This window comes from Talpa occidentalis, unplaced genomic scaffold (genome assembly GCF_014898055.3).
Source record: "Talpa occidentalis isolate TD23 unplaced genomic scaffold, MPIMG_talOcc4v2.1 talOcc4.6, whole genome shotgun sequence".
NCBI classification, from domain to species: domain Eukaryota; kingdom Metazoa; phylum Chordata; class Mammalia; order Eulipotyphla; family Talpidae; genus Talpa; species Talpa occidentalis.
The window spans coordinates 132,158,284-132,172,440 of NW_023604972.1; the positions used below are offsets into that span (position 1 = coordinate 132,158,284).

The window sequence follows — 14,157 nt, forward strand, 5'->3', positions numbered from 1 at the left end:
CACGTTACTTTCAGTGGGAAAATGCATTATAATTACAGTCATCCACCTCCTAATAATTAGGTGTGTGCTCCTCACGGTCCTCCTGCTCTCTGCCCGCACAGATTCGACTTTATCTATGACCTATTTGAACACGTTTCAAGCCGCAATAACCAAGACACCCTGAAATGCGGAAGCAAACACCGGAGGCCCACGGTCAGCTCCCAATTCAAGGTCAGTCTGTGCTGCTGCTGCTGACAAGTCAGTCGTCACCGGGACTTTAAGAATTGAAAATTGGAATTGGGTGTATGTGAAGTCTATGAGTATTTATTTTTATCATTTATATCATCTGTTTAAATCAGACAGTTTTAGGGGCCTTCCTGGTGGCCTAGGAGTTAAGTCTCAGCGCTATCACCGCTGCTGCCTGAGTTCATTCCCTGGCCAGGGAGCTGACTGACCCACAGGGCGCAGCAGACCTCTTCTGTCTCCCTGCTGCTCCCCTCAGCAGTGTATTTCAGTAGATCTGCCTGTTACTGCTCCCCACTCTGTCTCTGGTGAATCCTCTCACCTCTGCAACTCTGGCCCACACCCCAGTTCTTGTATGCATAAATAAATAAAATAAACCTTAAAATAATTATGATATTTAAGACAGTTGAGTATTTTAATAGGAAACTTGAGACTGTTGTATATTTGAATACTGGTATTAAGGAATTCATATTAACTGTTTTTAGACGTGATGGTATTCTAGTTGCATATGTGTGTTCTTATAACGCGTGCTGAAATACTGAGGGCTGCAGTGATACAGTGTCTGGGATTGCTTTTCTGCAAGGGGGAGGTGTGCATGACAGAGATGGGCAGGTGAGCTGAGATTAGCCATGTGCTGCAGCCGATGACCCATCATTACATGCACCTCTGCTTCTGCAAATGCCAAAAATTCTTCCCAATGAAAAACTCCTCAAAAAGAAAGCAGAATTACAGAAGATTGCCCTGCCTGGTTATTTGACCAAGGAAGTGAAGATTATGTATGGGTCAAAAACCCTGGGAGTGTTGGGAGAGGCTGTCATTTTGATAGAAATAATAAGTTAGTAGGAATAATAACTACAGTGACTACATCTCAAATTTTTTATATTAAATTTTGGAAAAGCCCACACAGTTACTTATTTTTTTTTTTATTGGCAGATTTTTTTCAAACAGTATTATTTCAAGGAAGTGATAAGAATTTTGTATATTGGAAATAATTCCAAGACCATGAATTGTACTCTTTGCTGTGTATTAGAATGACATAATCAAAACTAGAAATTACTCTTATTCCAATGATTATGTTGTTTCAAATTGTGGTTTCTGAGAGGCGCTGAGGGCGCCCAGCAATTGCTAGGAGGCTAAATCAACACGTACTTTCTTCTCTCCCATAGGACTCGCTGCATTCCTTAATGGCCACGCTAAGCTCCTCTAATCCTTTCTTTGTTCGCTGTATCAAGCCAAATATGCAAAAGGTAAGATTTACAGAATTCTAGACTGAGATTGTGTCTTTAAGGTCACCACCTCCTGGAGTGGTTACTCACTGATTTAGTTTCTCCCAAGTCCTTTCATTATGGATGGCTAGGTGTGTGCGTAACGTCATTATAACCCATCATCAAGTGGAAAATTCTCTTTATCTCTGGGGCCTGCTTCTCTCGGTTTGAATGATTCATTAAACTTTCAAGAAATCTAATTTAAAAGGCAGTACCTACCGTCAAACCATTGCTTTTTTTGTTTTTGTTTGTTTGTTTGTTTTTAAGCATTCAGTTCAAAATACTTGGGTAAGCACCAGAGTATTATAAACCTTTTTAGAATAAATAGCACGTATTTTCCTGTGGTTGAATTTTTTGCTTTCTTTTGCTTTATGGTAAATGTGTTGAAAAGTCTGTTTTCTATGTGGTAAGGCCAAATACCTTAACGTGATGGTTGTGACTAGTTAGAAGACTCGTGAGAGTTGTGTGTTCCTGGGCTGTGTTTCTGGGTTCTGTGATTTTTGCTTTTAATGCCACGTCCTGATGCCAGATGGTGCCCCCTGAGAAAGCACGAGCTGTTTAAACCAATTAAATTGAATATGAGCCGGACACCATTGCTGAGTCCAAGGCTACATGGGCAAGTTGCTTTAAAGTATTGTTAAGAGGGGGCCTCCCTGGTGGCGCAAGGGGTTAAGCATAGCACTGTGAAGCTATCTGCAACCACTGCAGCACAAGCTCGATCCCCAGCCAAAGCGGTGACCCACATGGCGCAGCAGACCTGTCTCGCCCGCTGCTCCCCTCAGCAGTGTATCTCAGCAGATCTGCCTGTTCTGCTTCCCACTCTGTCTCTGGTGAATCCTCCCACCCCCTGCATCTCTGACCTACACCCTGGTTCTTGTATGCATAAATAAATAGATCTAAAAAAAAAAAAAGACTAGTTAAAGTGACAGCACGCACATCCACTGGCGTGTGTTCCAGTCTCTATGCTATGTGGGTGGGCTCATGTTTTTGGTCTATACGACACTACACTTGAAACTCTGCCAGGGTCCTTTCCTCTTTTGCAACAGGGATCGTAATACCATTATTTCATCCTTCAAACGTGCAAGTTGTTTCCCGATTTCAAGTGCTGGGTCTTGGACTGCGCCTTACTGCTTATGCAAGTGAGCATTTAATTGAGGTCTTTCTTCCTCTCTTCATGGTTTATAATGGACTGAGGCAGTTTTTCTACAGTGCCATCTTAATCAGCTGGGCACCCCACCAGCCAGTGCTCTCATAAGGATAGAAATTTTACCTTGGGCCTCCCTGGTGGCACAGGGGTTAAAAAAAGAAATTTTACTTTTTATTGACATTATATTGCATTATACTAGTATGTAAGACGCAGGTGTTTGTTGTTAAGAATCAGCTTGTAGGGACTACACCAAGGTCACCACAAAAGTCCAATCCCATCCCTCCTCGTGCCCTTGTTCTTCCCCATTTACTCATCTGTCTTCCTTCCCTGTGGGAACCACTAAATGGTCTCATAGCCCAAAATTTTGTTTTTGTTTTTCTGTTTTCCCTAAATCCCACGTGAGAGAAATCTTATGGATTTTGTCTTTCTCTGATTTGGCTAAGCATAATATCACGTACTTCATTTATTTCACCTCTAGGACTAGGTCCACCCATCTTGTTGCAAATGACGGGGTTTCATCTTTTTTATAGTTGAATAGTACTCCATTTTGTGTACGTACACCGCAGCTCTTTCATCCATTCATCAGTTCATGGGCACTTTGGTTATTTGCAGTTCTTGGCTATTGTAGATAGCCAGTAAACATGGGGGTGCATTTATCTCTTCAATTGGTCTTTTAGGGATAGAAATGTAAACTTGAAAAACCCTGTCCCCGTGTTTTTGTTTTCGTAGGTGGCATAGAGTTATTTTTTCCTTTATGCTATCATAGCTTTTGAAATTAGGACTGCCTATCATATCAACAGCCAGAATATTAAAGAATTAAATTACCCCTTCCTGGCATTTTCCTTGCTGAGGTGTGATTGTGCCTAATTGCTTGGGCTTCTGCATTTTTAAAAATGTACCAACCCAACTTCACATTTCTTTTTTTTTTTTTTTAAGATTTATTTATTTATTCATTCATTCATTCATCCATTTATTCATTTATTTATTTATTTATACAAGCACTGGGTACAGTCAGAAGCGCGGGAGGGTGAGAGAATTCACCAGAGCCAGAGTGGGGAACAGAACAGACAGAGTGACTAAATACACTGTCGAAGGGAGCAGCAGGCGGCAGGAGAGGTCTGTGTACCATGTGGGACCCTCGCCGGCGGCCGGCCTGGGATCGAACCAGTGCTGCAGAGGCTGCAGGCAGCTCCGCAGCCCAGCGCTCAACCGCTGCGCCACCAGGGGAGGCCCCAACTTCACATTTCCATTGCATTGGCCCATCCCCCGAACTGTGGCTGGCACTAAGTAATACTCAGTAAGGGACTAGCTGTAGAAGACTTTGGGAAATTGTGTTGGAATCTTCTTGGAGGCACCTGGAAAGCAAAAGCACAGGCATGAGAACCGATTTGCCTGAAGTCTGACGTGTGTGCTCCTAAATGTGAAGATGCTAATTAGAATATGAAAATATTAAGTTATGACTTGCCTAGCTTTCCTTTGGCACCATTCAAAATATATTAGATCCGGGCCTCCCCGGTGGCGCAGCGGTTGAGCACTGGGTTGCGAAGCTGCCGGCGACCTCTGCGGCGCTGGTTCGATCCCCAGCTGCTCCCCGGCCACTGGAGGAGGGTCCCACATGGCGCCCAGACCTCTCCTGCCGCCCGCTGCTCCCCTCAGCAGTGTACTTTGGTCCTTCTGCCTGCTCTGCTCCCCGCTCTGGCTCTGGTGAATTCTCTCACCTTCCCGCGCTTCTGACTGTACCCAGTGCATGTATAAACAAAGAAACAAACAAACAAATAAATAAATAAAACATGCCTCTATTTAAAAAAAAAAAATATATTAGATCCTCACTGATGATCATAGTAAATTATGTGAACAATCTTCATTTGGAGTTTCTTCTAAGTTTGCTCTTGTCCAAAGATAGATGTTTCTAGAAATTTGGAGGGGAATGTCTTGCGTTCCTTTGTCCCAGAGGAGAGGAATTTCTGACTTGCAGGGATGAGACTGACCCCCTCACACTCTGGTCAAGCCTGCTGTGCATCAGGGAGACATGAGAAGCTGTGTTCATACAGGCGTGTTTGAAGGGATTCTGAGAATTGTTCCAGAAGGTGGATCATGGACTTTGGCAGACTCTAGAGTTTGTTTGTTTGGCAAGTTCTGTGGCTGAAAAGGAGTAAAAACAGCAGCTGCAAAGTCTGTGGCCTTAGAGAAAAGCAAAGTAGCTGCTTTTGTGCTTTAAGGGCCTGATCCCAGTCTCCCGCATGGCCTGGTGAGTCCCGTGAGGCAGATGGACTCCCTCCCTAGCAAGTGTTTGGAGCTCAGAATGGGTACTTGGGCCTAAAGAATCTAAAGGTCCGTTGTGGGGAGTATTGCAGGGTTTTATTATTTAGGACTTTTGTGTGTTGCTCTGAGAAGCAGGTGCAACCCAAGAGAATATAACTAAAAAGCTGCAACAATTCAACTGATAATATATGAACTTTTCCCTTTGTTATAAATAACTTGTAGCTAATCTTGGGTGTTGTATAAGAGACTTTCTCTGGTGGGAACTGCTGCTGCTGGTGCTATGTTATAGAGTGAGTTAGGTAACTATACCTGTTGATAGGTTTTAATCCCTCACTAAGCTCAGAAATTTTCAGAGGTTACCAAGAGCAGATTTTTTGTGTTCGAGGATTTTTGGCCGGTGATGTGGCCTGCTAGTTTTTCTCTATTGTGGTTTATCTAGGCAGCCGTTTCTTCTCTCAAAAGTGCCCAAACCAACCTCAGGAGATTTCTCTATCAAAGAAAACCTGCCTTCCCTCCTCAGAATTTCTCCCCAAGGGTGTCCCACGCCTCTGAGCTCCCTTCTCTCCACATGTGATATTTTAAGCAAATAAGTTCTAGTCAGAAAAGTCTGTCATTAACATTCCTCAGAAAAACCCTGAGGAGCTACAGGACAGAATTTAAAAAGGGAAGGGATTGATAAATATCAGAAAAATCTTCTGAGTGTGAGAATTAGTTGTCTGTGGTTCCCAGCCCCCAGCGTGAGGCTGGTCACACTTCTGCAGAAGCAGTCAAGGCTGTTTCTTGACCGACCTGACTCACCTCATGCTTCCCCCCAACCCCCACCCTGCCGTGGGCTTGAGGTAAGGAGCCAAGGGTTCTGGAAAATCCTTGATACCTGCAGCTTCATCTTCAAGTGTTCAACCTCACATAACGATACGCTCAAAAACAGTGTCTTCTCCAAAAGGCAGGACTTGGGTCTCCTGAGTTGGCTGGTGAAGGAAACATCTAGCACAGGTGGGTACTGGAGAAAGGTTTAGCTAAGGGAAGAGTGAGGAACTGAGGAGATGCATGTCCTGCTGAGGCAAGGCTGGAGGCCAGGTCCAGAGGAGGGACGCTATGAGGTCTGTGAGAGGGACCTCGGCCATCATTGCCAGAAAATGGACATGATGCAGGAGATGGAAGCCAGGGCCATAGGGTCGGCCCAATGATGGTGGCCTCGAAGTGTTATAGGACAGGGAGAGGGGCAGCCCAAACCCCGCAAACCTGCCTATTCTACATGGGTTCTGCCATCCGCCGCATCAACACAAAACATAGGAGACTTTAATGGGAAGGAACTTTAATAAAACTAGGAAACAATACAGGTAAGGCAAAGAGTCTAGTTTCTAAATGAAGCATCCAGAGTTACCCGTCCCCTCGTGGGTAAAAGTCCATCCAAATGGGATTGGCCCAGAGCAAAGCCCCAAAGCCTGCCACAAGTCTAAAGCATCTTCCAGTGGGGACCCACAGAAAAGGGTCAGAAACAACCAGACATGCCCGGAAGGAAAAGAGCAAAATCAACATCAAGATAAAAGCTGCCATGGTCACCTCCCCATGGGTCTCACCCACATCTGTGTCACCCCGTCCACGACCAAAAGACAAGCGCAGTTTCTTCACGTGTCTCTAGGCTCCATGCGCCTCCTCCAGGTCTCCTGGCTCCATCCTGCTTCCTTCCTTCCTCAGTCTCTTCTTCAGCTTCTCCTCTTCCTGCTCAGCTCCACCCTCCCTTGGGTGGGGCAGGGAACCTCCCCCTTTCCTGGGGACCACCCTGTTACAGAAGCACAGGTGTCTCGGATGCAATAACCATCTCCTGTGGGTGTCTCACACTTTGCAAGTGAATAGGTGCTGATGGCCTGCACCGGGTGTCACAGTCCACCGCTGGGTCCAGCCAGGCCCCTCATTTTAATGATGCCTGAGACCCAGGCGGCCACAGTGAAGTGAGAGCTCTGTGCAGCGTGATGGCCTGTGGGCCTTTCTTTCCCCAGGCCGCGTGAATGCGTGAATGAATGGATGTCACACAGGGGATTTATGCTGCTGCATCTTCATTCTCTGGTCTTCATCTGGTCATGTGAGCATCAGGTGAAATGTCACTTGTTGCTTCCTCTGTTTGTCAAATACTTGCAATGCCCGTAAGCACACCTCTCCCTGCTCCAGTCAGCAGCCTCCTGTGCAGGATTTGATCTCAGAGTTTTTATTCAAGCACCTCATCAGCACGTTACACTGCAGACCGCGGGGCTGGGTAGGTACACGGGCTGGTGCCACTTGCCTTATGACCGACGTGTTCACCTCCTTTGTGTTTATTTCTCCTGCTCCTACCCGGGGATGGCTCCCCGCAGCTGAGTCTACCCTGCCCCAGCCGCTCTCCTATCTCCCTCTGGGGTTGCCTGCAGAGCCAGAGGGGTGCCTAGGCCCTTCATCTGTGCCCCACACCAAGGGTGCAGGAGGCTCTGCCCCCGGGACAGCAGAGTGCCCAGGGGCGGCCCAGGTCAGGTGCATCCGAGGGTGAGGAGACAGAGGGGTGTCGGGGCAGAGCCCAGAAAGCAGTAACCCAAAATAGAAAGAAAGCAAAGGTGTGCGCCAGGTTTCTGTCCAGACTCTGTCCCCAGGCAGCGCTATGTGATGCCTTCCTGCTCGCTCACAGGTTTAGATGACGGCTCCCGCTCAGGGGCTGCGGTAGCCATCACTGAGGTGACGTGGGTGTGTAACAGCTGCACTTGACAGTACTGTGCCCTGGGGAATGTGCACCCCGTTTTTACAGCTTCACCCTCATACATTAACTCATACTGAACTCAGGCCTCCCTGGTGGCGCAAGGGTTTAAGTCTCAGCACTATGAAGCTATCAGCAGCCTCTGCAGCACGAGTTCGAACCCCAGCCAGGGAGCTACCCACATGGCGCAGCAGACCTCTCCTGTCTTGCCCGCTGCTCCCCTCAGCAGTGTATTTCAGTAGACCTGCGTGTTCTGCTCCCCACTTTGTCTCCGGTGAATCCTCTCACCCCCTGAACCTCCAGCCTACACCCCACCTCTTGTATGCATAAACAAATAAAATAAATCTTTTTTAAAAAGTTATTGAAATGGTGGGAAAGTCTAAGACTGTTGGGGAGCCTTTTCTTTTTGGAGTTTGGTTGTAAATCACAAAACTGTCAAGTTGTCACACCTATTTGCTTTGGAGAAATTATCTCAAGTCTGACACTATTAAATGATTTTTATATCCATTTTTAAAATTAGTCCTTTATTTCAGACCTTTAAATTAGCAGAAAATTTGAACTTATGGGACAGATTCCCATTATCACACATCACACATACACCACACACTTCACACACACACACAATTTCTCCTGTTATTAACACTTTGCATGTGTGTGGCGTAGTTTTCACCAGTGAACCAATATGGACACATTAATGTCAAAGCCCTAAGTTAAGCTTCACTGTACCATTTGCCGCGTTGAGTTTTGACAGATGCTGCCTGCCGTGGTGTGTCTGGATACCAACGGTTCTGACCTGTTCACAAGGAGATGAACATTTTTCCCAAGTAGTAGTCTATTAAAATAACATAGTTTCTGATGGCCTGGCCAAAGGAGGAGGCAATAAGAATGACCTTTCTGTTGCACAGGGTAAATAGGAAAGTGTTTTATGAAGAGAGTAAGTGGGAAAATGAGACAGCCAACAGCAGGAGACCAGGGAGCTAGGATTTTTTAGAACTACTTGATTGTAATTCAGGGAGACACATGCACCCCGTGTTCACTGCAGCACTATTCACAACAGCCATGGTGTGGAAACAGCATCAGTGTTCAAGGACAGGTGGATGGGTAGAGAATTGTGGTATCCGTACACAATGGAATACTACCCAACTGTCAAAAAGATGAAATCCTGCCATTTGTGACAACTTAGATGGAACTGGAGCGAATTATGCTCAGTGAAATAAGTCAGAAGGAAGAAGACAAATACCAGATGGTTCCACTCATGTATAGAGAAACAAAGGAACAGACAAAACCAAACCAAAAACAAACACTAGAAATTTGACTGTAGAATTGTGGCTGCCAGAGTGGGAGGGTGATGAGTGAAAAGCAAAGGGCAGAGGAGCCCAAGAGACTATCTTGGAAGGTTTGGGGTGCCTTGGTGGTTGGGTGTAGTGTGGCAATATGTACCTGAAGAGGTATGATCGTACACCCCAAAATTATCTACGGTTACCTCAATAAAACATGATACACTTTTTACAACTAATTACCAGCCACCTTGACTTCCAACAATCTGTCATACTGACATTTGAGAAGGTTCCATTTCCTCTAATTACTAAAGGATAATGCCCACCTGGCATGCAGGAACTTTCTGCACCCTTTGGTCTCTCTGCCGGCCCCTCCTGCTGCCTCTTCCCCTGGAACGAGCGCCCGGTGCCTGCAGCATCTTTCACTTTTGAGGACATCACCTGCAGGGGACATGTGAAAAGGAGCTCTGCCTCCCCAGGAAATTGTAGTTAAAGGAAGCATTGAAGCCACCATTCTTCTCCCTAAGCAAAACAATCCCAGTGAACCCCTCCGTGGTCACTTGAATCCTGTTTACCAAGTTGTCATGGCAACTATTCAGTAGTGCTAAGTAAAGACTGGGATAAATAGCCCTCAATGGAGCTCAGCCCAAGTGGAGAGTGCTGTTCCCAGGCCAGACTTTCCAAGGTCACAATTAAATGGCTTCATTTTGCCCTGGGGCATTTTTTAAAAAAAAAAAATAACAGTTCATTTTTTTTAAATCAACAGTCTTTGGGCTTTAAAATGTCTCTTCATAGTTTTAGGGGTGCCTTAATAAGGTGGTAGCTGATGCCTGCAGCCCAGTATCTTCAGCAATTGCTATCCCGCCAGCCTCACCAGACTGGACTGGCTTTCAGTAGAATGAGGAATGAATTAAGCAAGCAGAGCCCGAGACACCACATAAAAGGCTGGGAACCCCAGCCAGGCGAAGAAAGCTCGTTTTTGTGTCTGTGGCTTCAGATGCTCGTAGCTGGACTGCTAACGATGCAGACATTTACAGCGGACAAAAACTGAAGGGGGAAAAGAAATCCAAGGTAGGATTTTTTCTCTTTCTTTGCACTGCTTGAAAGTTTCATGTTCTTTGGAGCGATTGCAGAATTTTGCAGGGGAACTTTTTTTTAAGCCTGAGAGTAACAGGTTTTGCTTCTAAGCGCCAGAAATGGTTCATTTCAAAACAGATGGGTACAGTTTTGATTGCTTGGACAAGTTGGAAGACAAATGCTTTGTGAAAACGAAGGCCATGACCCGCTTCTCAGATAATGTGATCGCTTTTTGCTATGAAATTCTCCTCTTCTAAGGAAAATCATTTCCAGTGTTAGATTCTGGTCGCGGTTTCTTTTGTTTGAATTTGGTATTGCAAAGAATCTCTCTCTAGAAGCTTATGCTCTTGTTTTTTGTGGCTCCTCCGTGCCTTGGGCTTTGTATGAGCCCGTAAAGAAATCTGCACAAAAATTGTTATTCCTTTATTAGTTGTATTATAAACTGGTTTGTACGCAAGTATACGGATGTCAGACTTCTAGGCGTTGAGTGGTCATCTGTGGAATATTCTGCACTTGTCTCAAGCAAGCATACACTTGCCACAATTTTGCAACCTGCCTGGAGAAACCTGACGAGGCACTTTTTGTTGAGATTCTCTTATTCCCAGAAGTAGATGTCCCACCCCCATCCCAGGAAAAGGGCATAATAAAGGACTGAAATGCTAATCTCTAGCCTCCACCGACCTATGAATGTGTTCTGTTGATTGCTATTCAATTGCTAAAAGTGCCCTTGGAGGGATTGAGAGTTTTAAATGAGGAACGTGGTCTTTCATATGAAATTGAGTTACATTTAAAAGGAATGAATAATAATGCGGCTGACACTTTAGCTGAACCGATCTTCCTTGAAATAAGTCTCTAGTGCTAAGTGGAAACCAAATGTTACCACCAGTTTTTTCTTGTCTGCACAGTAATTAACCTGAAATTAATTACCAGCTTAAGAGAAAGGTATGGAGTGTTAAAAGGTCTGGGAAAGCACCACCAGTTTCTGCCTCTTAGGGTTGGTTGACTTTCTTGGATTTTCCCACCTGCTTTTCGGTGTAGTTCAACTATGTGGTTCCAGAAGCCCATTGTCATTTGAATATTTGCGTATTTGTGAGAGGGCTTGAGTGAGGGAATATAGAACTATTTCTGTGATGAGTCCCAGAGCCCATTAAAGGTTGTGTTTGGGGAGACTGCAGTTAGAGACACCCCTTCCCCAGTCTGCCATGCCACTTCTCGTCTGGTAGGTGCCAGCTGCCCAGAGGGGTAAACTTCTCCCTTTGTGCCCAGCAGCTGGGGAGCACAGCCCCCCCAACCCCCCCCCCCCGTCCCCCTCACCCCCACTGCAGCCTCCAGCTAGCAGTTTTGCCAGGTCCATTCTGATGCACTTGGTGAGTGGCTCCAGTCGGGAGCGCGGTGCCACAAGGCAACATTCCAGCCCATCCAGTCCCGATCTCGTCTGTCTTATGCAGACAGTGGGGGAGGGGGTGTCTCCTAGCATAAGTGGCCCCAAATTAGCATTTTCACAGGCAGCTCTCTAAATGGGTGACTTCTCTTAGTGACTTTGTTCTCCGACTTGCCACTGCTCACCCAGCAGCTGTTCAAAGGACTGATTTCCAGAAGTGCTGATTCTTCTCCATAGCTCTGGAGCAAAGGGGCTGGGTTTGAGACAGGACACCAGAGGGTAGATTAGGGGTGGAGGGTGCATGTGGTACTGGGGTTCTAAATGGGTACCCCTGGATTTGCTCACAGCCATGGAGACGGGTCATCTCCACCTTTTCTTTGATTTTCCTTGTGTTCACCTTTGACCCTGGGGTGTTTCCCTGATATTCAAAATACTGCTATAATGTATAATAACAATAAGAAAAATACCACCTCAGTAGTTATTGAGTTTTGCCCTCACCCCTCCCCAATACTTGTTAATTATAAAATATTTAGAAAAATAAATAGAATATTAAAAACCTTAACATCACCATTACCTATAATTTTGCTACCCAGGACAATTGTGTATATGTGTGCTTGCCTATATACTTCTTAAACTGGGGTTATTCAGTCTATCTTAATTTTGCAACCTATTTTTCAAACTTAACATCTTAAAACATTCCTGTGCTCTTTTTCATGACTGTATAGAATTATATCAGTGACTATACTTTAAGTCAAATTTCTATTACTGGATTTTTTTCCTTTTATGTTGTAAACAATGCTACTAATTCCTTGTGTGCATAAATACCTATTCACATTCAAGACTGTTCCCCTAAGATAAATAAGTTTTATTGCTTAAAGCAAAATACGCTCAGGGTTATGACTTTGATGTATTCATACACTTGTAGCCAACAGCAGACAGGAAAAAGTGTGTATAATGTGTAACAATGGATTTGTAGCTTTAATATGTAAAGAACTCTTACAAATGAATAAGAAAATAGCAAACATTTTGGCAGGAAAATGAGCAAAAGAATGAATAAGAAATTTGCAAGAGGTGAGATACAAATGGAAAAGTAAACTGACAACCTTGAAAATATAATGAAAGAAATAGAACTTAACATAGTGACATTTGCAGCTGGGGACATTAAATTATTACAGGCTTTTTGAAGCACAATCTCATTATCCTTTTTTTTTTTTTTTAACTTTTTCTTGCCTCCCTGGGACCATATTCCAACAGTTTTCCTCTCATGTTGTCAAGAGTTCCTTCTTCCCAAATTCCATATCCTTGCTCACCCTCTTTTTTCAGTTAAACATATAAATACATGTACCTACATGTGTATATATTAAAAAAAAAGGTTCACTGGGCCTACCCCCTTGAGTTGTCTACTTTTCACATTTTCAAGAGTCCAGACCTGTTTTCTTATCTAATGCTATGCCACCAAAGCTGCCCCAGCCACCCTTCTGGCAAAAACTCACAGGTTCTGTTTTCTTTGCCCTGCCCTCCTAGCCTCCACCCCCTCCCCCAGGCCTGTGACATCACCAGTCACCGCCTCCTTCCTGGCACCTCTCTGACCCAGCCTCTCCCCTCCCCCCTAGCTCTGGACTGGTTCCCTAGACTTAGGCTTGGCCTCACCTCCTTACCTGCCTTCCCCCAAAGACAGGCTTGCTGCTCTCCTTCAGCTCGCAGCCTAGGTGAGTACTCCTGGCCCTTGTTTTTCCAGCCCAAGCCCTCCTCGAGGCTTTGGTCTCATCCTCTGATTCTGTAACCTACCTTTTTCCTAGTTCTCTGAAGTTTCCAGTTCTGTGCAGGTCTGCCTCAGCTGGTGGACTCTTCAGAGGGTGCTGCATCCACGGCCACATCTCACATCCGCTCCCTTCCACCTGTGTTGTCTGCACCAGTTTCTTACTTTATCAGGTTACGTAGAGTATTTCAGTCTTGACCCTTTGACATATGCACGGGACAGTTCTTTGTCGTTGGGACTGGCCTCCATGCTGGAATGGGAAGCAGCCACCCTGCCTCCCACTTACTAGGTGCCAGTAAGCCCCAGCCTTCAGATGTCTGCAGAAATTTACAAAGTTGCCTCTGGTTAAAAATTACTGGGTTAAGGGGTCAGTGCCAATTCGTTTTTGGATTTTAGTCTCATTTTTCCTTTGCACGAGGTGCAAAAATGGGATGTAGGTGCAGTTTAATTTTCATTATTATGCTGGTTCAGGCTTCAAAGATTGTGTTCTATATAAATAGTGAAAATAGAGAATTGCACAAGATTTAGCATTTTCCTGCTGTATTGAGTCAGTAAGTGAAACATGTTATTGTTTCTTTTTCTAGCAAGTAGTAATAGAAAATTTTAAATGGGGGTGGGCACCCTGTTATCAGCCTGGTGACGTAATTGCTCTGCTGTGCAATTTCTCAGTTGAATGACCGCCCTGCTTCCAGCCGCTCTGAAAGACTGAAGCACTTCTAGAGTGCCAGAAGCTGCATTTGTCAGCATTTCTCTTAAAGGGGGGGATAATGTGTAGCTTTGGGGCCCCCTTAGGAAGCACTCGGTTCCTATTACAGATGTTGTAGCTCCTCCTCCCTTTTCTCCAGCTTATATTGTGAACAGTTTGCCGAAAACAAATGTTTTAGATACTATTTAGTGAACTTTTAAAAAGTCTCTTTAGAGAGACAAGAGAATATGCATATGTTTGATTATGCATAACAAGTTTAGATAACAGATTTCAGCTTTTGAGCTCATCCGCCAGGGACAAGCTTTGCATATGAATCCCCTTTAAGCCTGCCTTGATAGT

The 14,157-nt window shown here is 45.0% G+C and overlaps 1 protein-coding gene across 2 annotated transcripts in view; it reads left to right on the top strand.

Moving 5' to 3' along the window:
- Nucleotides 1-14,157, top strand: part of MYO10 (myosin X) — a 192,320-nt gene that overhangs the window by 123,541 nt on the left and 54,622 nt on the right. For both annotated transcript variants that reach the window (XM_037529096.2, XM_037529095.2), the window contains exons 18-19: nucleotides 102-210; nucleotides 1,389-1,469. In XM_037529096.2, the coding sequence (XP_037384993.1) occupies nucleotides 102-210; nucleotides 1,389-1,469 (190 nt within the window). The remainder of the gene's footprint in view (nucleotides 1-101; nucleotides 211-1,388; nucleotides 1,470-14,157) is intronic.